This window comes from Ovis aries, chromosome 11 (assembly GCF_016772045.2).
Source record: "Ovis aries strain OAR_USU_Benz2616 breed Rambouillet chromosome 11, ARS-UI_Ramb_v3.0, whole genome shotgun sequence".
Taxonomy (NCBI): Eukaryota; Metazoa; Chordata; class Mammalia; order Artiodactyla; family Bovidae; genus Ovis; species Ovis aries.
Genome location: NC_056064.1, coordinates 14,400,546 through 14,423,845, shown reverse-complemented (window position 1 = coordinate 14,423,845; position 23,300 = coordinate 14,400,546). Strand labels below are relative to the sequence as shown.

The following is a 23,300-nucleotide window of genomic DNA, read 5'->3' as shown; positions in this document are numbered from 1 at the left end:
GTGAGCTGTGATATAAAGCAAGTACTTCCAAGGCAATAAAATGATGTGTGGGGCATTCTTGTGATGAAAACTGACAGTCAAAACCACTCAGACAATACATTCAGATTCTAGAAAAAGCTTTGGCTTTGGTTGGGAATAGAGGGGATGGGGTCATTTTTCCCCCTTAATTGGTTCTGTTCATATGTTTTGGCAGTGTTGATGGAGATAACGGTGCTCTTGGCAGTTAGTGAAACAATTTTGTCAGCCTTCTATCCATTTTGTGATAATTTTCACCAGTGAAGTGATTGATTTCAAAATTATCTCCCCAAGAAATAATAGTGCTGCTTATATGGTTAGTGAAACATTCAGTCACTCAGTAAATATTTGAGTGCTTATTCTATGTCAGGCTCTATTCTGTGTATCGGGAATATAGTTGTGAACAAGTATATAATCAGGTAATTACTGCAAAGAAAGATGAAACCAGACACAGAGCTGCTCCTGTGGACTTTTACTGCATTGAACGTTGAGTTATATCTGACCTAAGAGACCAGTAATGGCCATTCTAGGAACTTCTCGTCACATTCTGTCCCCTGTCCCATCTCAGAAAATAATGTTTCATCACCCTCTTTTTCTGTTGATATAAGACTTTTTTTTTCCTTCAAGTTAAGGAGTCTTCTGATGATTTTGTATAATCTCAACTCCTTTATGCTATTCCACATCAAGTCTGTTCTGTTCTCATCATGAGTTTGTCTAATAGCTTTGGCACAGTTACAGATTATTTTCACTGGTTCAATTAGTTATATTTTATGGTGCTTTTCTAAATAGCTTTGTGAAAAATCAAATTAAAATTTGCAGCCTAGCAGCTGAAAACCACACTTTACCTCAGAGATAGTGTGTGCCTACTAAAATCTAAAACTGATAGGAAAAACACAGATTGATATTTTTGATGCCAGTAAGATTTTGGTATAAGTTTTGTTTGTGATGGGAATCATTGTGTACTATTTTTACATCATTCTAGTTTGATTCCTGCCTAACAGAACTATTGGCAAACTATCTGCCCTGAAACATTTCTTAGACTCTCTTCAATTAAATCAGTTCTGGATAGTGTCACCTAAGAGGTAGTAATTCCAGAAAGGAGCAAAGAAATGTGTGAGCTTAAGACCTCTACCTCTAATTAAGAGGATGTCTTCAGATGCTCAGACAGCTCCATAGTTTCAGAAGCAGACACAGGCATACTTTAGACTGGTCAGATGCGCCTTGTCGAGGGGGCTAACCCAGATCAGTCTTTGTGAACATTTATGGGGTTTTGTGTTTTGTTTTATTTTCAGTCTACTTGGTGGCCATGTCAAGACTTATCCTTTTCTTAGAGTCTGACAGACTTGTTGCCTTACAGAACCTCAGTCTTGAATTCTTTTTTTGTACTTCTGCTATTAAAGCATGTTGCCATTGGATGAAGGAATTTCCTTTTGGTATGCAAACTCAGCTCTCAAACTTTTGACTCAACCAGGTTCTGCAGCAGAACTCATGTATCCATGCTGAAATCTCTTTAGCCCATAAATTAAAATAAGTCACCATGAAATCACTGCTTTGCATCCAGTTACTGAATGAACAGTGAAGCAATACATTATTATGTAGTTCAACATGAACTGAGCTGTTTCAGCACTAATTCAGACATGCTGAAGCACCCCACTCTTTGGCAGTAGCCAATGTTAGTGTTACTGTTAATGTGCCATTTAATGTGATTTAGATTAGAGGCTGGGGAAGCTTTACCACTGGCAGAAATTTTAGACGTAGGTATCAACTAGGGACCTTTAGGAAAATTCTGTTTAATTTGCACCATTTAAAATATTCTTTTCTTGAAATTATCACCCCTCCTTTCTTCATCTTCCTGTATACTGATTTAGTTGGTTTATAAAAAAATGTTAGTTGCTCAGTCATGTTCGATTCTTTGCGACCCTGTAGACTGTAGCTCGCCAGGCTCCTCTGTCCATGGAATCCTCTGTCCATGGAATCCTCCAGGCAAGAACACGAGTGGGTAGCCATTCCCTTCTCCAGGGGATCTTCCCGAACCAGGGATCAAACCTGGGCCTCCTTCACTGCAGGCAAATTCTTTACTGCCTGATCCACCAAGGAAGCAAGTTGACATTACTTCCTTCATGGAGAAAATAGCAGCCTCATTAAGGCAATCCTGGGAATAATGGGAAAGAGCTTCTAAAGACCACTTAAAACATATACAGCATTTGAGATTAAAGTCATAGCTTACTTTTCACTCACCTCCCCTAGTTCAGTGGATAACAGATATCACTAAATTTTTACAAGTGCAGTTTGATTGATTTTGTACCTGACCTGATTAGAAGTATTACCAAACAGATGAATCTCATCTGACTCGGGGTAATACCAGCAACTGAACTGAAACATTAGTGGCTGGTTCAGGCTAACATGACAACAACATTGCTTTGTTTAGTTCGGACTTCTAGCCTTCCTGCCCCACCCCTGCCCACCCCCAACTAATACCTGCCTCAACCTGCCTGTCACTGTGGATGGGAGAGGCCCTCGCTCCTGTCCTAGCTGACAGCTCCTGTTACTCTTGTCTGTCCCTGTGCTGTCCCCTGTGTCATATTTTCAGAGGAAGATGACAGCCTCTCAGAAACTTTTCACTGAAAAGGAAGGCTGCCAAATGAAGTCTGAATAAGCTATAGTTCTGCTAGTTAGAAAGCATACTGAAATTATCCTTTACTTGTGCTCTCTGGACATAGCCCAGTTATGTGAACCTTTTTATTTCTGGCTATGTGTCTCTAATACCCCTTGCATTCTCTCTCTGTAAGATCAGAGATCTTGAGTCTGGGTTGCAGCTCAGGTGTATCTGATCAGCTGAATATACATGGAGAGTGTCAGAATTGCTTTTCAGTTTCTCTTACATGGTTTTGAATAAAATTGACAAGCAGCATGGGGGGCGGGGGAGGGTACATTTAGATCCTGTCCAGCTAAGATAATACTCATATAATGCTCAAATATAATAATGAAATCTAAGAAAGTAAGGGCTATTAAATGGGCTTTTTTTCCCCTTTGGAAAGAACACCACTAGTGAGTGCCTTTTCTCAATACCTTTTATTGAATTTAGCATCTTTGATACTATCGCTGTTTCTCTTCCAGTGTGTTTTTTTCTTGCCATCAAGTCCCAACTAGGTCCATAAAGAATTCCATCTCTTTCAAACTTGAGTTGTGAGATAGCCCAGAAGGGAGGATAATGGCTGTGGGGAGAATGTGTAAGCCCATCAGAAAGTCATAAAACCAGATCAAAACCAGCACTGGGACAAATGAGACATTCTGCATCATTGCCTTCCTTAGAAAGGGCTTTTCTTTCTGCTCAAGTTCTAGCTTCCTTTTCAATTTAGGAGATAGCTCCAAAGTAATTTCTAAACTGATAACTCTTGTCTGACTCCAGATAATAGTTAGTTCTCTAAGGCAGTGGTTTTCAACCTTGTCTGTGCATTGGAATCACTAGGGCAACTTTTTAAAATTCTGATGCCCAGGCTATACCTCAGAACAATTAAATCACTATGACCGGAACTGAGACTCGGGCATCAGTGGTTTTAAAAGTCTGCTTACCCCGATGTACTGCAGCCCATGGGATCACAAAGAATCAGACATGACTTAGCAGCTGAACAACAACTCCCCACACTATACACACAAAGGTGGTTGATTCCACTTTGTTTTTAAGGTTGAAAGCCATAGTTATTAGAACAAAATTGAGATAGTTATTAATACTCTTAGAAAGTTTGAATCTTACTCTAAGAAACCTCCAAGTTTCATAAGGAGAAATTGAAAACTAAAGACCTCCCATAAGCAGCTTGCTTTTGCAAAATTTGTTTTCCATGGCTTCTTTCTTGCTTTTTACACCTATCTGCCCTGTGCCCCAGTCTGCTTAGACTGCTCTTTCTTCTTGATCATGCTTTTATTCCTACTTTTTTAACCTTTGTACATTCTGAGAAATAGCCTCTCCTATTTTTGCTTTCTGTAGTTTCACAAACATCTTTTCATTATCCTTCAGCCGAAAGGAGGCTCTTCTCTCTGGAACTTTGCTTTTTTTGGGTTAGCGTGTTCTGTATGGTTTTGCATTCGTGTTTTATTTTCCGGCTAGTTTGCAAAGCCTAGATCTGGTTCGTCTGTGTATTCCCCCCATCACCTGGCATCTTTACAGTCCCCATTGTCCCTTTTCTCTAACAAACGTTATGTAAGTGTGTGTTTGAATAAAAGGGCTCTTGTCCTCTGGATGTGGGCTCTTCCAGGAACAGGGAGAAGGCAGACGTGTAATGCCCTTTCTGTTTGCCACCATGTTTCCAGTTACTCAGAGTCTTGGTTGTGATGACCTTTTCATCTGTCTGTGCCTGTGATTTCTCGTCCCAGGTCCAACCATTACATAGTCTTCAGAAACCAAATTTTGAAAGTGTTGACTCTGAAGTTTGGAGTGCTCCGTAGCTTAGTGCAGAGCAAGCTTACTTGTGCCAGTTAGGCAGCACCTGCCTGGGTGGGTTTTTAAAAAATTTTTTTCCCTGCTATGATGGAAACAGAATGTCATAAGTCCCATTATTTTTCAATATATATATTATTTTTGAGATTTGACAACTCAGTTTTATGTATCTGTTCACTGAGAAGATAATGAATCCTCTGTCTCAAATCCTGAAGATAGTACAGTTGTTTTTTTTTTTTAACACATCCATAGCATCGAGCTCTCCAAGTTTCTATCACTAAATGATAATAAAGGAAACTGTTTTGTAAAGCAGACAAGGCATTTGGTGATTCAGAGATGAATTTTAGATACCCAGTGAGAACTAGGGAAGCAGCAGTGTGAAATTGTAACACAGAAAAAGTGGCGTTGGCCTTTTCAACAGCACCATTAGTTTCGTATATGTGTGTTTTATGTTTCTTCACGCTAGCTGTTTTCAGCTTCAGTTCTTTTAAATACTTTTGTCCTGAAATTCAGGGTGAATTATATCAGAGCCCTGGCGGGGTTGGGGGGGCGGTGGGGCAGAGCTAAGACCATGTGGAATTATTTTCCTGTCACCAAGCTAATTACGTTAATCTAATTCTTTAGTAGCTAATCCTTTTAAATAATCTACTTCAGAGAAATCACAGCATTTCTCCTTAATTGTACTGGCTGTGAGAGAGAGTTGAAAAATGGCAAGCCTTCCCACTTCCTCCCCAGGTAGGCTATCCTCCTAACCCAGCTGTTTGCTTTCTTAGCAGAGTTCTAAACTGAAAATCCCTCTGGTTCCAGCTGTAATTTTTGGAGCTTGAAATTGCAGTTCACTACTGGTTTGGCCCCCACTTTCTCAGTGAGGCAGCAAGTTTTGTAGTTCAAAGCACATTTTCATTATTTTCTTTTTCCCCCCTCAAATTTCCTTTTAAACAATAAGACATATCCAAAACATTACTACCTGGAGATAGAGCTTCTTGGCATATGTAAATTCTTTAAATGCTGTTTGGGTTTGTGTCTGTGTACCCCAGTGGAAAGATTGGATCTGAAACATCCCTGAGGTGTCCCAGCTCCATCTTCTTTCCAAGTTTTCTCACAACTTCCGCACATCGTCATGTCCCCTAGTTAGTTCCCCTAGGATGTATTTCTTTGTAATCTAGAATTTCTTTAGACTTTGGGAGTCAACTTGAATAGCATGTGTTCCCCGCAAACTTGGTAGAGCAATTTGCACATTCTGTTTGGGCATCTAGTACTTAGCTAAATGAACTCTACCTTTCTCTCCTCTCTCTCCTTCTCTCTTTCAGCTTGGCAGTGACCTTGGCGGGGGCATTGGAGGAAGTCCGGCAGTAAGTGCCATCGGTTTTTTTCACCATGGGATGCGCTGCCCCCGTTTGATGCCTTTCCTATGCGCACCTTCTCAGACCAGCCACCGCTGCTATCTAGCCCTGTACACCAGAACCTCTATAGCAGTGTTAAGAAGAGTAGATAGTAGTATAGGGTTACTTGGAATCTTTGGAACCATACACCACATGTGCTGTAGGGGTGTCTTTAGGGATTGGCGCTCTGGTGTCTACAGAGTTCTTTGTCTTCCTGATGGTAAAGAGCCAGAGGAAATGGAACCTCCCATCTTGATGAGAGAATACCCTTATTCTTTTCTGTCATCTAGAAAGAGCTTGAGAGACAGCTGGACTCCAAGTGAGACTCTCCTCGTAAAAGAATTGGGGAGTATGAGTATCTGTCTCCCCCAGGAGAGTTTCCTGGGGATACTATAGGCCTTTTGCACAGAATCATGGAAGCTAAAATTGGAAAAAAATAGAAAAAACCTTGGGTTACTGTGTTCCTGATCCTGTTGATTACTCTCTTAATAGAACGTCTAAAGAGTGTGTGTATCTTTTCAATGATGAAAAAATAACCATGATGATTTAAAGGACAAAGAATATATGAATTAAACTCCTAAGAATATTGTAATTATGGTGTGTTCTTATTTATTTACCAGTAACTATTAAAATAGATCGCAACATTTTAAGGACGATTAATCTGTTCTTCCTGATCTCCCTGCTCCCCTTCCCTTTCATTCCCTGCAGGTGGGACAGTCCTTCATCCCATCATCAGTGCCTGCAACCTTTGCTCCCTCCCCTACTCCTGCTGTGGTCAGCAGTGGTCTGAATGACCTGTTTGAACTCTCCACGGGGATAGGCATGGCACCTGGTGGATATGTGGCTCCTAAGGCTGTAAGTAACACACTTTCTTAGTGGACAGGACCTGAATTATTTCATGTTTAACATTTGCATTACTCCCACTGATAATAAGTTCAAGGTTGGGGCCCTTGTTCTAGAGAATTTACGAGGAAGATGAATGGTGGCCTCAAACCTAGCAATAAAAAGCACCATAGCCCCCTTATTCACCATTTTTATAATTAGACTTAAAATTGGAAATGTTAAGCGTTTACGTTTTGTTCTCCAGTTTAGAAATATTGCCTTGCTTATCAGCAGTGAAATCAGTCGAGTGCTTTGAGCTGTGTATCAGTTCAGAGAGGGAAGGACGTAACGTTTTACTTCGTATTCCTTCTGCTCCCCTTTCCGCTGGAATTGCATGTGGATTCTAGAGTGCCATTGCTCAGACTTGGTTTTCATGCATCTTAGGGCACCTTTTTAGAGTTTTGGTTTAGGTTAGTGTCGTTGATATCTTTCTAGTCTCAGCCTCTCTTGATGTCATGCTCAAAAGGAAATTCAGAAGACGAAGGGGAAACTCCTGTAAATGAAGCTTATTTCAGCACCTTAACTGCCTAACGAAGTGAAATCTTAATTTCATCCTTATTTACTCAAAAACAGCAGTGAGATGAGTCCTGCCTGATTTCATTGGGCTTTATGCTGTATTTTAGGTCTGGCTGCCTGCAGTAAAGGCTAAAGGCCTGGAGATTTCAGGAACATTTACTCACCGCCAAGGGCACATCTATATGGAAATGAACTTCACCAACAAAGCTCTGCAGCACATGACAGACTTTGCAATTCAGTTTAACAAGAATAGGTAAGAAATCTGAGTTCCCCAGCTTAATCCTGAGACCAGCAGTGTACTTTGTGTCTAGCAAGTGAGTGTTCCGTTTAGCAGTGGGTAACAACTCTTGTGTTGGCAGATGCTCAGTGTAGACTGAGCAAAGGCTCTTGTGTATCTCTTCAGCGGCCAGCTGTAACTCTGGAAGCCCTAGGGAGCTCTGCCGGGAAGGTGGTCCCTGTGGAGTAAGGAAACCAGGACTGACTTAACTGCCGTAAAGGATTCTAGAACTAGTATGTCTTTATTAACACAAGTTTACCAAAAAAAAAAAAATGCTTTTAGTTGAAATCCATTTATACAGTTAATAATAATTGTTTTGCATCTGAGTGCCAGACATTTCTAGGTGCTAAAGCTAGAGTGATGAAACAAACAAATGTATGTCTTAAATATGTGCCCAATGTTTGTAACTTGGGCTTCCCTGGTGGCTCAGCTGGTAAATAATCCTCCTGCAATGCGGGAAACCTGGGTTCGATCCCTGGAGAAGGGAAAGGCTACCCACTCCAGTATTCTGGCCTCGAGAATTCCATGGACTGTATAAACTTTTGTTTGACTGTCCAAGTCCAGTGATTTTTCTAGGATATTCCCAGTGTTGACCAGTGTTAGTCAGTTTTTCTTGGAATAAGGTGTGCCCTTTCAGTGTGTGTCTAGAGCCCACATTTTGGTGAGAAAAATGAATGGACTTTGGCTGCTCTAAAGAGTATGGAAGACAGTCTACCTGTTAACTGAATAATCACATGCAGGCAGGCAGTTTGCTTTTAGCAGTGAACTCTGCTGTAATAGGGAAGAGAGTTACGATAGCTGAGAGCTTATTCTCCTTTCCACCTGCTTGTCTCCTTTTCCTTTCATTTTGGTCAGTTGTCATTTTGTCATTTCTACATTTTATTCTTTCACTTTTATCCTCATCTTTGTTTCTTCTTGAGTTTGTGCTTGCTGCCAGTCCTTTTATTTACATTTCCATGATCATTTCTTGTATGTCTTCTAGTAGGTTCCTCAACAAGGCCTCAGCAATCCTTGGATTCTTACATGGTCAAAATCATGACTTACATGCTTGAAAATTCTTGACTCAAGATCTTTGTTTTACTTCAGAGTTGTTTGTCATTTAATATTCCTGAGGAAAAGTTCATTGCCAGCATGGTTTTTCCCTGTATGTATAAGTAATTTGATCATTTTGTTTGACTGTCCAAAGTTTTGAAGTCCAGTAATTTTTCTAGGATACTCCCTGTGTTGATCAATGTTAGTCAGTTTTTCCTGGAATAAGGTGTGCCCTTTCAGTGTGTACCTTGAAGTCCTGTAGCTCTGGGAGGTTTTCAGTGTTTATGTGTTTAACCTTTTGTACTGTTCCATTGTTTATATTTTCTTCTTTGGAGAATTATGTATTTATTGACTTTGTCTGTTATATGTACTATTTTTCTCCCTAATATTTTCTTATCTATAAATATTAGAATATGTATCTCATGACCTTTTTTTAACCCATAACCACAGCACCATTATTAAACTCAAAAATTCTTTAATATTATCTAGTTCTTTAATATCATTAATATTATTAAGCTCTTTAACATCATTAGCAGATTATTGCAGTTCTCTATTGTTGTTGTACAGCTTGTTTTATCTGAACAGGATCCCATTGGTCTCCATACATACTAATTAATTGATATGTGTCTTGAATCTCTTTTAACCTCCTCTCTCTTCCTTTTAACCTCCTCCTCTCTCTCCCTTGAAATTTATTTGTAGAAGAAATTAGATGTTTTATCTGTAGAGTTTCCCACAGTCTAGATTTTGCTGATTATATGTAAATTGGTCTACAGGCCTAATTAGATTTAGACTTGGTCTTCTGACTGGAGTGCTTCATGAGTAGTGGTGATCTTTTTCTTCATTTCTGTTTTATTTGCTTTTTTAAATTTTATTCTCTGTGTCTGTTACTGTTTTTACTATGATATCTCTTCTCGTGTTCTTTGTAGCTCTGTCTTTGCCAATATAATCATACCTTTTCTATGTTTTATAAATGAAATGACATAGTGTGGAGTCTTTTGCATTAGATTTCTTTCACTTAGCATAATACTTCGAGGTGTTTCACTAGTCTGTTTATTGTTGAGTAGTATCCAATGATGCTTGTAGCACGATTTGTTTACCCTTTTCACCAGTTGGTAGAAGTAGGGATTGTTTCCAGTTTTATCTTTCATGGCTAAAGCACCTATGAATATTCATGTACAAGTCTTTGTGTGGAACTGTATTTTCATTTTTTCTGGGTAAATACCTAGCAGTGGTATTGCTGGGCCATGTGGTAAGTGTGGATGTTCCGACTCCCATGTTCTCACCAGTGCTAGCCATTCTTGTAGATGGATAGTAATATCTCTCTACTAACTAACAATACTGAGCATTTTTTTCATAATCTTGTTGACTAATCTTATATCTTCTTTGGAGAAGTATCTTCTCAGATCATTCCTTTTTCTTTTTTAAAAAAATTATTTGTCCTATTATCAAGTAGTAAAGTTTTTTATATTTTCTAGCTATAAGTACTTTTCAGATATGCCTTGGAAATAATCTTCCCCCAGTCTGTAGCTTACTTGTACTCTCTTAGTGTTTTTCAAGGAACAGGTTTTTTGTTTAAACACAGTTTATTTTACAATTTTTTCCTTTTTAAGTCTTTCGCTTTTTGTGTTCTGTTTATCAAATCTTTACCTGACCTACAGTTATTAATACAATTAAAAAAATTTTAATGGAAATGGCAGTCAATAAAGCTCTTATGTTTGCCTTTATAATTCATTTTGAGATAATTTTGGTGTGATAATATGGTGTAGTGTGCAGTGTCCAGTTGTGTCCGACTCTTCATGGCCCCATGGATTGTAGCCCACCAGGCTTCTGTGTGTGTGGAATTTTCTAGGCAAGAGTACTGGAGTAGGTTGCCATGCTCTCCTTCAAGGGATCCGGAAATCCTCATCTCTTGAATTGGCAGGTGGATTCTTTACCATTAGCGCCACCTGGGAAGCCCAGTATGGTGTAAAGTAAGAGTCAAAGCAAAGTCTTGCTGTAGTAAATCTTGAAGTCATATAGTATAAACCCTCCAACTATGTTCTTTTTCAAAAATTGTTTTGGGCAATTCTAGGTCTTTTTCCTGCTTGGATTTTGATGGAAGGTATAGAGAATATATAGATCAGTTAGGGGAAGAACTGACAACAAACAATACTAAGTCTTCCAATCTATCAGCATAGCGTATCTCTCCATTTATGTAAGACATCTTTAACTTCCCTCTACAGTATTTTATAATTTTTCATGTATAGATCTTACACATCTTATGTTGTATTTAAGTGTTTCGTAGTTTTGATGTTTACAGTAAGTAGCATGTTTTAACTTTTGGTTGCTAGTTTATAGAAATACAGTTGATTTTTGTATATTGAACTTGTATCTTGCAACTTCAATAAACTTACTTACTAGTTCTGGTAGCCTTTTTAAAAGATTCCCTATGGTGTTCCACATAGATCAATCATGAGATCAAGATCAAAAGGGCAGAATAGTTTTTGACCTATAAATGTTAATACCAAAATGATTTGATGTGTCTACTCAAAATCATTTATTACATTTGGGACTCTAAAGTATAGTTTATCTAGGAAAAGGAAAATGTTTCTCCTGCTGTTCTGAAATTGATACTGCTTAAAAAACTCTAGTTACTTTACATTATAATCTCATCTTTCTTCCTGAGGCTAATTAGAGCATAAGTTCAATGTAAATTTGTATCATTAAGCTGTTCATTTGTTATACCTGTGGCCCAACTTTTCCCTTTCGGTCTTCCTTCATACATTTTTGTTTTTATGTGACTTCTAACTCAGGCTTTTCCTAGCTCTTTACTGTTTTATATTATTATCATGTAGGCTTCTGTGAGAAGTCTAACTGTAGTGGATATTCACTTCCTGCCTTAGGCTAAGAAAGTGGCCAGGTTTGAGTCTGCAGTGTGTCTTTCGTCCTTTGGAGTACTGTTTTGAATGTTTAAACCAGTCAATTCTGCTTTACTTAGAGTGGCTTTTTCCCAATGATTGTATCCTATGTAAGTAAACAAAGAAAAAAGAAAGTGAGTTACCGTAAATCATCCTCTGGGCTGACTGGGCAGGCTATCAAGCTAGTGAAATAGTAGTAGTGTACTTTGCAGGGTGGGTATTCTCCCAAGGATTATCTAAAGACAGATGTATAAAAAAAGATGCTTATCAAATCTGCCCCTCTAGTGGCATGATAAACATAAAACTTTAGAATCAGGGCATTAGCTAACCAGTTCTCTGCTGCTGAATGTTTTCTCCTTCCTCTAATCTATTTCATGGAAAACAGAGGTTATGTGGTTTCCTTGTATAAAAAGCCATGGAAACCTAAAGATGTGTCTAAATCCTGCCTCCTAATAACCTCTAGGACTTCTTCACCCTCTCTTCTAGCTTTGGTGTCATCCCCAGCACTCCTCTGGCCATCCATACACCACTGATGCCAAACCAGAGCATCGATGTCTCCCTGCCCCTCAACACCTTGGGCCCTGTCATGAAGATGGAGCCTCTGAACAACCTACAGGTTAGACTCTTACTTCAGTCTGGGTGTACAGGTTGATATCTTGCCAATTTTATTTTATTTATATGTAAAGCAACTCCTCTCATATTAGATTTAGTCATGGAATAGGGTTTGAAATAACTCTGTGGAGAAGACTTATTTTTCATTAAAACACACACACGCAAAAATCATAACATTGACACAGAAAGTTACTAATTTTTTTTAATTCTACAAACAAAAACTTTTCAAGGTGTTATTTATAAACTTTTTTCTTAAGACTTTCATAAAAGGGAATTTGAACGTTGTAAGAGTAGATTTCCCAGAGAAGGCAATGGCACCCCACTCCAGTACTCTTGCCTGGAAAATCCTATGGACGGCGGAGCCTGGTAGGCTGCAGTCCATGGGGTCGCGAAGAGTCGGACGCGACTGAGCAACTTCGCTTTCACTTTTCACTCTCATGCATTGGAGAAGGAATGGCAACCCACTCCAGTGTTCTTGCCTGGAGAGTCCCAGGGACGGGGGAGCCTGGTGGGCTGCCATCTATGGTGTCGCACAGAGTTGGACATGACTAAAGCGACTTAGCAGCTCCAGCAGCAAGAGTAGATTTCAGGAAAGCTATGTGGAGGTCATCTTTGAATACACTGCCATAAATAATTGGGTTATCTGTATGATATGCATGTGGTAAGTGTAACATCAACTTAGAGGAGGTCAGAACTTTATCATGTCTAAAAGAGCCTCTCCATCTTGAAAATACTGAATTTTTAGAATGCTTAAGTTCTAGCTTAGAGTTTCATTTCATTTGCATCACTTTGAATTTCTCTTTGAAATAAGCCTTCTGGGGTTTAAGCAACATGAAGGTAGAGTAGTAAGCATGTAAATTGAAGCCCAGCAACCTGAAGGGATAACATACAGATAGAAGCCTGGAAGTTGAGGGTTTTAATATTCACAGGGACGGAAGAGACCACCTTGGGTCGACCTGAGATGGGGAACTGTAACTGAGCTTTGCATAAAGCTGACCCCCTGGAAGGGCAAGTCCCTCAGTGAAAAGGGAACTAGAAACACATTTCCATAGAGGCAAGTGATTGGAGAAAGTTCTCTCTGACCAGGGTTCTAATGGCCTCTTGTGAAAAATCCGGAGCCTGAATTTATACTGGGTAGGTACAGAATTCTCCAAACCAGTGTAAAGTTGGACCAGAACTGATAGAGCCTAGGATACCTGGCAGAAGCAAATAGAGAATTGGCCCTTTTACAACAATTTTGAACTTAAAGGCCATCAGGACTCCCATCTGAAAAGAAAATCTCTACTGAAAGTGAGCTCACATTTTAACAAGAAAAGAAAAAGGGAGTGATGTACTGTGACTGACACAAGACTCAACTAAGAGGATTGGGCATCCCCTTCTACCAAGAACTTGAGAGAATAGTCTGAATGAGACTATAAAATATGCTGTAAATGATGAACAAAAAATAGCAAGCTTCCACTTTGTGGTCAAGACAGGTAGGATCCCATTGCTCAGTGTCTTGGAAATACCAGTGTGGGATCCTAGTACTCATGGTGAGACATCAACAGTAAAATTACTAAGAGTTGAAACTAATGTTCTCCAAAATAGTTAAAATACCAGCACACCAGGCCTGCCTGCCAGTTGACTAATTACCTTGCTGCCTCAGTAGTTGACTGCTTCTTTTTCAGCAAAGAGTTTGATGATATAGAGGGACAATGAATGAGTCACAATGTAACTTGGCTCAGTCTAGGAGAGAGAACAAGGATTACGGTGTAGAAGGAATTGGCTGTGCTGCTATGATGAGACTAACGTGTTGAGGGGCTTTTCCAGCATAGAATCCTAAAGTAAGTAACTAACCCAAATTTACATCTGCTCTCTTTTCATGGAAATCTAACCTCCTGTTGGCTCACAGAGCCTCAAGCCAGATATTTGAGGTCGGTCAGCATGGGCGCAAGAATGCTTTACTTTAGAAGTAGGAAAGGAATTTGGGTCACAGAAATCAGGGCAAATTTCCTCCTCTTAAAACCAAAAGGGAACTGTGAATAAATGTCAGTTTACTTCCCTGTTTGCATTTCCACTTCACATTAGGTAGAATGAACATCCCAGATGGGAACCCTCACATGAGTTGTTCTTTTTGTTTGTTTGGCTGCGTGGCACATGGGATCTTAGTTCCCCAACCGAGGATTGAACTGGTGTCTCTTGCATTGGAAGCCCAGAGTCTTAACTACTAGACCACCAGGGAAGTCCCAGGAACCCTTATAAAAGAGGTTGAATCTTAGTCCAAATCCTTCTCTCGCATTAGAACTAGCAAGTTTTCATTTTCACAAACCTGACATTAACAGAAAACTTATAATTTTTCTATCTAAGCAGAATGTACTAAAGCAGTTCAACTTCTCTAGAGAAAACACAAATTTTCCATCTGTAGTCAACTACTGATTCTCCATGCTTTCCCATGGATTCTTTCCTTTCAAGGATGTCATAATTATAGCTATTTTCTGATTTAATTGGCATTGCCCGATGGAGAAGATAAGCAAAAACTTGAAAACAGATGAAGTTTCCCCCCCCGCCCCCAGAGCAGCTTTATTTAATGTCTGCAGGTGGAAGTTGAAACTAATGATTAACTGAAGATGGTGGCTTACCTTAGTTTTCAGCTTCTATTCTGCTTTTGTCCCAGTATGAATAGAGTCAGAGCTTAACTTCAGTAGGCTTTGACCATAAAGATCCAGATAAAGCCAGGTAAAGATTGATTGACATTAACATTGTAAACATATATGTTTAAATTCAAGAGCTCATGCAGGAAAAATTAGTGCTTTTCTAGTACTGCAGACCATAAAATTAGAAAAGAAAAAAAGAGTTTTAGGAAATGAAATTTGGGAAGCAATGTGAGTTTTAGCTGTTTTGGCTAATTTGATATCTATATATAGGACAGACAAATCAACTAGCCTCTGTAATGTAGCATTTAGTACAAAAACTTTTCATTAAAAATATCATCAAACTGCTTACTGACCTATGGTCTTTTTGAACCATTATTGAAAAAAAGACACTATTCTCTCTTAAAATGTAAAATGGATTATACCTTAGAAAGAGCATTAAATACCTAGAAGAAATTTGAACCTAGAAAATCTACTGTACTAATAATGTTGGTTATCAAAAGCCTTTGAGAATCCAACTTATAAATACTACACAAAGCAAAGTTTAACTTGCCCGTCCCGCCCCCCCCGAGCGTCTCTTGAGTTTAACATATTATATTCCTTAAAAAAAAGAGAATTGATCTCCTGTATTTAAATAAAACAAAAAACCTTAACAAATGTCTAAATGAATTTTGTCTAAAAGAGCTTTCTTTGACTTTGATATCCTTTCACTGCATCTATTTCATCTGTGTTAGTTGCTTAGAAACATTTTCCCAGTGTACTCCTTCAAACTTGACACCTGGCAAGTGACTGCTTCTTCAAGTCAGTGTCTTCAAAAGTACAATAGAATCGTGACATAACATGTTCATCCCAGTCTTTGTATGGATGCTGTGGAGTTCTCACATTTGCTTGGCCTCCTTTTTCACCCAGCTGTGAACTTTCGGGAGACAGTTGATACCCCTTTCTTTCAACTTTTAATTTTATCAGGTCTGTGAATATACAGGTTAGAGTTAACTAGTTCTAGAGTTAGCTAAGAAAAACCAAGTTCCCAGCCTTCTCTTCCCACTTACTGCCATCATCTATGTACATATTCCCAATCCTCATATTTTCCTGATAGAACTGTCTTAGGATTTGCTTTAATTAGTATTCATTGTTCCTGTTACTGTGATTATATATACTCCTCAGAGCTGAACTATATAGTGTGATTATTTTTCTCCATAAAACTTTTTATAAGTAATTAGATATTTACCCAGTAAGACTTGTCTCTATTTGTTTGCTTAATTTTTTTGTGTTAACTGTCATTAATTCCCAAATTCCAGTGAGATCAAACTCTTCAGAATAGTCTACCGACTTCTCTCTTAAAGTCTCCTTTGGGAGCCGTTTGACTGCTTTAGTCTAGAGTGATTTTCTCCCACACCTGGAACTGCCATCCTGTGAACCCCTTCATCATAGCCCCGAGGACTCACTCTCCTCATCGGTCTTGCACGTCGGGTCTCCTCTTGTGTCTCCCTCTCCTTGATTTGCTGCTTTGTTTTGATGAGGAGCACGCTCCAGTAGCTGCCTGAAAACAGGTGTCCCGTTCAGTTCAGCTGTGCAGTCGTGTGCGACTCTTTGCGACCCCATGGACTGCAGCACGCCAGGCCTCCCTGTCCATCACCCGTGCGCCGTTGATGCCATCCAACCATCTCATCCTCTGATCCTCTGTGGTCCCCTTGTCCTCCCGCCTTCAGTCTTTCCCAGCATCGGGGTCTTTTCAGTGAGTCAGTTCTTCACATCAGGTGGCGAAAGTATTGGATAGGTGTGTAAAGTTTTAAACAGGTAGCGACCTTACATGTTTTAGAACGTTTTTTCTTCACACTTACATGATGGTTTCTATATATCTTTCTAGACGAGAAATAGTTTTCCTCCTAGTCTGAAGTCATTCTGATTCTTGATCCTTTTCTGTGCCGTGTTGTCTCTGAATGAAAGCTTGTAGAATCCTTTGGTTTTCCCTCTTCTGAAATTTCACAGCGATAATGCCTTGGTTTGTGTCTTTTTTCACCCACTGCTCTAGGTCCTTATTGTGCTTTTTCAGTGTGGAAACTTGTATCCTTCAATTCTGGAAACTTTTCTTTTTTATAGATCTCCTTTCATTTTCTTTGTCTCTCTTATTGGAAGTCTTGCTCTTTGAATGTTGACCTTCCTGGACCAATCTTCTGCTTTTTGTCCTATTTTCCGTCTCCTTCTGCTCTTTTTTTTTTTTTTTTTTTTTTTGCCATAACCATGTGACATGCAGGCTCTTAGTTCCCTGAGCAAGGATTGAACCTGCACCCCCTGCAGTGGATGTGCAGAGTGTTAACCACTGGACCACCAGGGAAGTCCTTCTTTTTGCTCTATTTTCTAAAAAACTTTTTATGAAAAAATTTTAACTCTACGAAAGTAAGCAATCATGTAATGAATCCCTGTGTGCTCATCCCTCAGCTTCAATAATTAATCACTCCAGTGTTAGTAGCATTTCATCTTTGCTCCCTGTGCATATTCCTGCCCCATATTATTTTGAAGCAAATCTTAGGCATATCATTTCCTCTGTAAATATTTCAGTGTATATTTTTAAAACAGTTTCTTTTTAAAAACATAACCACAACAACTATTGTGCACATTAAAAATTAACAAGAATTCCTTAACATCAGATATCCAGTCAGTGCTCAAGTTTCTGATTATCTCCGTGTCTTAAACTTTTGTTTTTATTTTTTTATTATTGTTTATTTGAATCACTAAAGTGCACATATTAATGATGGGTTGATATCTCATAAGGCTCCTTAACTAACCTGTTCAATAAAATAAACCCTTAGCCACATGCAGCTATCAAAATGGAAATTAAGTAAAATAAAAAGTTTTATTTCCTCAGCTGCATTAGCCACATTCAGATGTTCACATGGCTGGTGGTTACTGAATTGGTCAGTGCAGAAGTGGAACCTCTCTGTCATTATGGGAAGTTCTGTTGGGCAGTGCCAGTCTATGGGCTTCTTCATTTTTATGTTTGGTTTTCAGTGGCTTGACTGTTATGTACCTTGGTGTTTTCATTACATTTATCTGGCTACAGGTTCACTGAACTTGGATCTGTAAATTGATAGCTTCTCCCAAATTTAGGACTGTTTTTTGTTTTTTGTGTTTTTTTAAATTATTTCTTCAGTTTTTTTTTCAGTCCCAGTATCTCACTTCCCTTCCTTTAGAATTCCACTTCTAAGGTGGCACAAGTGGTAAAGAATCTACCTGTCTGTGCAGGAGCAGTAGAGATGTGCGTTTGATCCCTGGGTCAGAGGATCCCCTGGAGAAGGAAGATGGCAACCGACTCCAGTATTTCTTGCCTGAAAAATTCCATGGACCAAGGAGTTTGACAGGCTGCAGTCCATGGGTTTGCAAAGAGTCAGACACGACTGAGTATACACACGCCACTGTCACGTGTGACTATTTGATTGTCCCTTGAGATTGTCCCCTCAACCCCTAAGGCTGGTTTTAGTTGTTTTTGTTTTCATTCTTTGTTCTTCAGAATGGGTAATTCCTATTGATCTCTCTTCAAGTATACAGACTCTTCTTTTATAGGCTGCAACATTCTGGTATATCTGTCCAGTATAACTTTCATTTCAGATACTGTACTTTTCAATTCTAGGATTTCCACTTGGTTCTTTGCTAAAATTCCACCTCTGTTCACTCAGGAGTACAACTGGAGAACTGTGTTTCACAGCTTTCTCTTCTTCTATTCCACTTCCACCCTTTGGCCATCCCTTAGGCCTGAGGATATGTTTACTGACCCTCAGAAAAAGTGACCAGTAGAAGTATCTCAGACAGGACCTGGAAACAGTGTTAAGGCTTTTTAGCTAGGAAATTCTGTGTTTTCTACCTGGGCATGTCTCTTTGGCCATATGGATTCTTGTGTAGAAGGGTTCTGCAGAGGCCAGAGGAGGATCAGAGTATGGCCCTCTAAACCGTAAGACCCAAGATAGGACCTCCACCCCCCCATCACTGAATGCATCTGGAATCCTCTGTGTCAGTACTTTCATGTCTTTCTTTTGGGAGCTGGCTTAATTCTTCCAAAAATTATTCTTGACTCTCCTGATTAGAATTTAAAGGCTTTCCACCAGCCTCCTGGGAGCTAAACTGGGAAAGAGGACTGGAGAGTCTCAGCACTCAGTATGCATAAATTCGCTTATTCCACCACCCCTCAGCCATGTCTAGCATTCCCTTCAAAGTACTATCTATCTTATCTCCTCTGAAAGAATCAGTCTTTTAGTTTTATTGAGGGGCTGAGGTAGCTCAGGGTGGTGTGAGGATCTCGGACTCAGCTTTTTCATCCTCTTTCTTTTAACGTCCCCTCCATCATTTCCCCTCCATACAATTCCAGAGGTGCTACCAGTCCTAAGACTTAGAGAATTGTGCAGTGTTATTGCTAACAGCATTTGTTTTACAGTTAACAAGATTTTGTTGCTACTGTGTTTTTTTCTTTCCCATTGTTGTGAACTTATACCCTTAGTTCTTTTTTCCTTTTAATTATGGCTGAATTCTTCCAGGAGAAAGAAAATTTAAATGTGATTTGAAGTCTGCTATCTTTACCTGAAAGTCTCATGACAAATCCTTCATAAAAATCCTTCTTTCCTTCCTTCTGTATTTCTTTGTCGTTAGAGGTTAACCTGTAGATAAATAATTGATCCTTTAGTGTATATGGTTTTTTATTATTTATCTTTGTATCCTCTTTAAACCCTACTTAAGTGTTGTTTAATAAGAGGATGGATATTGATTACAGAAAAGAAATAATGTCTCAGTTTTTTATTTGAATGTCCCTTCTAAAACAAGGCAGTATTCATCAACCCTATACATTTAACGTTTGAATGATTAGGGCAGAAATGCTAAGGATGGTAGCTGCAAAGGACAGAATCTTATAACCCCATTTATTCATGTCTTTAAGATCTTTGTTAACCAAAAAGGGTTTTTTTTTTTGGAGGGGTAGGGGGGTTGTTTTGTTTCTTTGGCAGTGTATGGCCCTGAGAAAATTCTGTCCCTTGTTACTCCCACATTGCAGTCCCAGCCTATGAGACCATCAGTTGCAGATGGTGCCTCTCCCTGATATTTCATGTCTCACATATGCCCGTTCACACTCAGAAGGCCCACAGCTGTAGCTATTGTACCAGAAAAACCAGTAAATGCTTCCAAACGGAAGACCTTTTAAGCAGCTTCCATCAAAGGAAGCAAACCAGCTTGGCATTTACTGACTTTTCTTGACTGTTGTGCAAGCCAAACAAGTTCAGTATTAAAGCCTCTTTTGGTCTTCCAGGATCCACAGCTGAGGACTGCACACTCTGGTTGCTTTTATGGGACCACATGCTGCTTGAACAGACATTGAGTCCTTGAAGTGGTGGATCTTAGGAAAACTATAAGAGATTCCCAGGTCACAGACAGATCCAGTGCTGAAAATAACCCCTATAGACAGGACAGAATCTGAAATATTCCATTAACAACCTGTAGGAAATGGTTATGAAAGATGAAAATATTTTACCACCAAAGAAAAGAAAGGATAAAATTGCTTTTCATGATTGCTATTTCAATTTTGATGTATTTTTCATGTCACATCAGTACTATAAATGTGTCCTTTAATCTCATCTGAGAAGTATTCTATCTTATATACTAAATGTTCCTTTTTCACTCAGTTGGCCCTATAGAGAACCTCCTTATCCTTTATGTCAAGATAATCAAGATTCTGGTAAACAACATCTTTTGTCTTTTATAACCAGAACTCAACTACTGGCTTCTGGTACCCTCTTCTACGAATATGTTTGTCAGTAGCAGCTGCCCTGCTTGAATAACCACACATAAGCAATAGATAAAAATCCTGTATCCTGATAGGCTGACATGGTCTAGCAAATAATAAATCTGGCTTCAGTGGTAGGAAACAGTTGTTCCTAAAACCCAGAATTCAGTTCTTAAATTAAGTTCGTAAAGCTTGAGAACTAGTCATCATTAAAAAGAGCCTGTGAGATGATTACCCAAGTAATAGAAGCCCATGCTTGGCCACATGATACTAAATTTCACATAGTTCTGCAGGGTAATAGAAGTGATTTGTGGGTTTCATCTATTAAAATTTCAACCATCTTTATATCATGTTAGTAAGTCAAGAGTTGATAAAAATTGAATTAGTTTTGAATTTCTAGTTAGATGATTGGAAAATAGTTCTTTATGCATTAGAGGACTTCAGATTATGAATAAAAAGTAGGTACCTCTTTCTAGTCCTTATGTTCTCATTGTGGCACGTAATTTTTACACAAAGCCTTGGGGTACATTATAGGTTGGAATTAAAGGAAACACCCTGGGATTTTCCTAAACTGGATTGAAGCCCACTTGAGAGCCATATCTTGCCCTCATTCGTGTTTAGCTCTCTTAATACTTTGTGGCATCACGTTCAGTGAGATTGGAAAAGTTTCTTTTATTCACAATTTTGTAGGGTGAGGTTATACATAGGTTTCATGGTATTGAGATCAGGTTTTATACAGTAAGTTTCTTTCTGAATCAAGGCTCACAAGGCCTGAAAATCAGTCAGGTGGACCTATAATGAAAATATACCCAGTCTGAATTCATTTTCCCTTTTATTCTACTTCAGGAGAGCCTAAGTTTGTGGAAGGACTTATGTTTGTGTTCTGCAAATAAATGTCAGTTTTATTCTAATTTTAATGGAAAACAACTGTGGAGATACTAGTAAATGTGGTTAGACTCAGTTACATTGGAGACAAAGGAAAATATCATTTAATCATTTTTGGAAGGAGGTGAATTTGGTCTTGGGCTTAGTGGCAACATTCCACTGAAAGAGTGGGAAGGCAGATACTCCAAATATGAAAGCACAAAACTTCTCAAATCCATAGCTCATTCCATAGCTCATGTTGTGTTTCTGACAATAGTTTCTGCCCCTTCTTTATATGACCTGATTCCCTGGTAAAACTACCCAGAGATAGCGTGTCTGCACAGTGGCCTGCCCATGTGCCCAGTCATCTGACAGCCACCTGTGTCTGCTTTTTGTCTACACTGAGATTAAATAATACAGCAGACAGCGCATAGGCACACCTGTGAACCCTCTTGATTTTTAACTTGCTAGAACCTAGATTAGATTCTAAATCAGTTTCACCTCAGGATTTTAAAATAATCTTCATCACTCTCATTACTGACGTTTATTCTTCTATTGAGTTTTCTTTGTGTCTTCAGTCCCATGACATACCAGACTGGGGTGTGGACTATCTAATAACTGGAACTGATGGTTTATTAGTCCTTTCTTCACCATTCTGTGGTTCAGTACAGTATGTACAAAATGAATTTTAAAGTTTTAACAGTAAGCCCTACATAGCAAACAGACCATGATGCCTTTTAATGGTAAATAGTATTCAGTAGTGCAGCAGCTGCAATCATGGGCACGTCAGCCCATGATAGCAAGGTACACAGAGCTGTTAATAAAGGCTAAAAGAGATCATGCTTTTAGGGTTAGAGTCTGTGTAGGTTGGGCAGAACCTGTTTAAGGTAAGACCTTGGGTTTGGGGAACTTACCTGTTGGGAAGACTGAAAGGCCTCTGAAAATAACTGTTGGCTGTTTCTGGCAGCTGAAAGTGTAGAGAGTAATTCTGTTGAAGACTGCTAGAGGAGGAGGGCATCTGGGGCTTGTGATAAAGATTTCTGGGTGGTAACCACATTGATCAGTATAGCATGGCAGGTTGGTTCTGTATTGACAGAAAAGAGATCAAATTACCTTTGCTGTGAGTTTTCTGATTTATTTTGCCCAACATGTAAAAGTAATAATGAGGAAGCTATCTAGAGCAGGAACAGATGCAGTGTATCTTAGCATCCTTTTCCCTTGACCCAGTGGTCCCTGTGAGGCACACAGCTGCCAGTGACCCTCTCCACAGGTCCTAGCAGAGTTGTAAGGTTGCTTAATTCTTGCTGTACCAGTGCCCTGTTAGACACGTGTTTGCATCACTAGTGTAGAAGAACTTGCATTGGTGTTCTTTCCAAGCAGAAAAGGCCAAGTCCTGACAGTGGCCCCAAGTCCCTGTATGCCCCAGCCATGTCTTCCACCTGCCCCCGCCTCGCTGGCTTCACCCGCTACTGCTCCCTCACTCCGCTTGGCCATGCTGGCTTCCCGTGGGCCCTCAGACTGACCGGATGCTGCCACTTCAGGGCCTTGGAAGTGGCTCTTTCCCACGTGTGGGATGCTCCTTCTCCCAGTGGCCATTATCTGCTTGACTCGTTGCCTCCTGCAGGCCTTTGGTAAAACAGGACCTTTGTGATGAGGCCACCTCACTCTGCTCCCAGTGTTCTTGATCCCCTTTATCCTTATTCTCCCCCAACCCCCAGAGCACTTATTCATTTTAAATACTGTTTATTGTACTTAATTCATTTTCTCCTCTCCCCCTCCCACCCCTCACCCCCCAGCTCAACGCTTCCTGACAGGATTACAGACTTCAAAAGGGCAACAGTTTTTGTCTTAGTTTTTTTTTTTTTCCTCCCCTTCATTGACTTATCCCCCAGTGCCTGGAACACAGTGGGTGTTTAATAAATATTTGTTGTTGAATGAATCTTTTTGCTTTCATCTAAGAAAGTGTTTACAAGTATTTGGTGCCTCCAGTTCTTGAA

General features: G+C 39.4%; 1 protein-coding gene across 24 annotated transcripts in view; it reads left to right on the top strand.

Moving 5' to 3' along the window:
• AP2B1 (adaptor related protein complex 2 subunit beta 1) overlaps positions 1-23,300 on the top strand; it is a 109,512-nt gene that overhangs the window by 59,581 nt on the left and 26,631 nt on the right. For 14 of the 24 annotated variants that reach the window (XM_004012454.6, XM_060394777.1, XM_027975300.3 and 11 more), the window contains 4 exons: positions 5,761-5,802; positions 6,541-6,687; positions 7,338-7,483; positions 11,923-12,052. In XM_004012454.6, coding sequence (XP_004012503.1) covers positions 5,761-5,802; positions 6,541-6,687; positions 7,338-7,483; positions 11,923-12,052 — 465 coding nt within the window. The remainder of the gene's footprint in view (positions 1-5,760; positions 5,803-6,540; positions 6,688-7,337; positions 7,484-11,922; positions 12,053-23,300) is intronic. The other 10 variants (XM_012185311.5, XM_060394787.1, XM_060394782.1 and 7 more) reach the window with 1 other exon arrangement.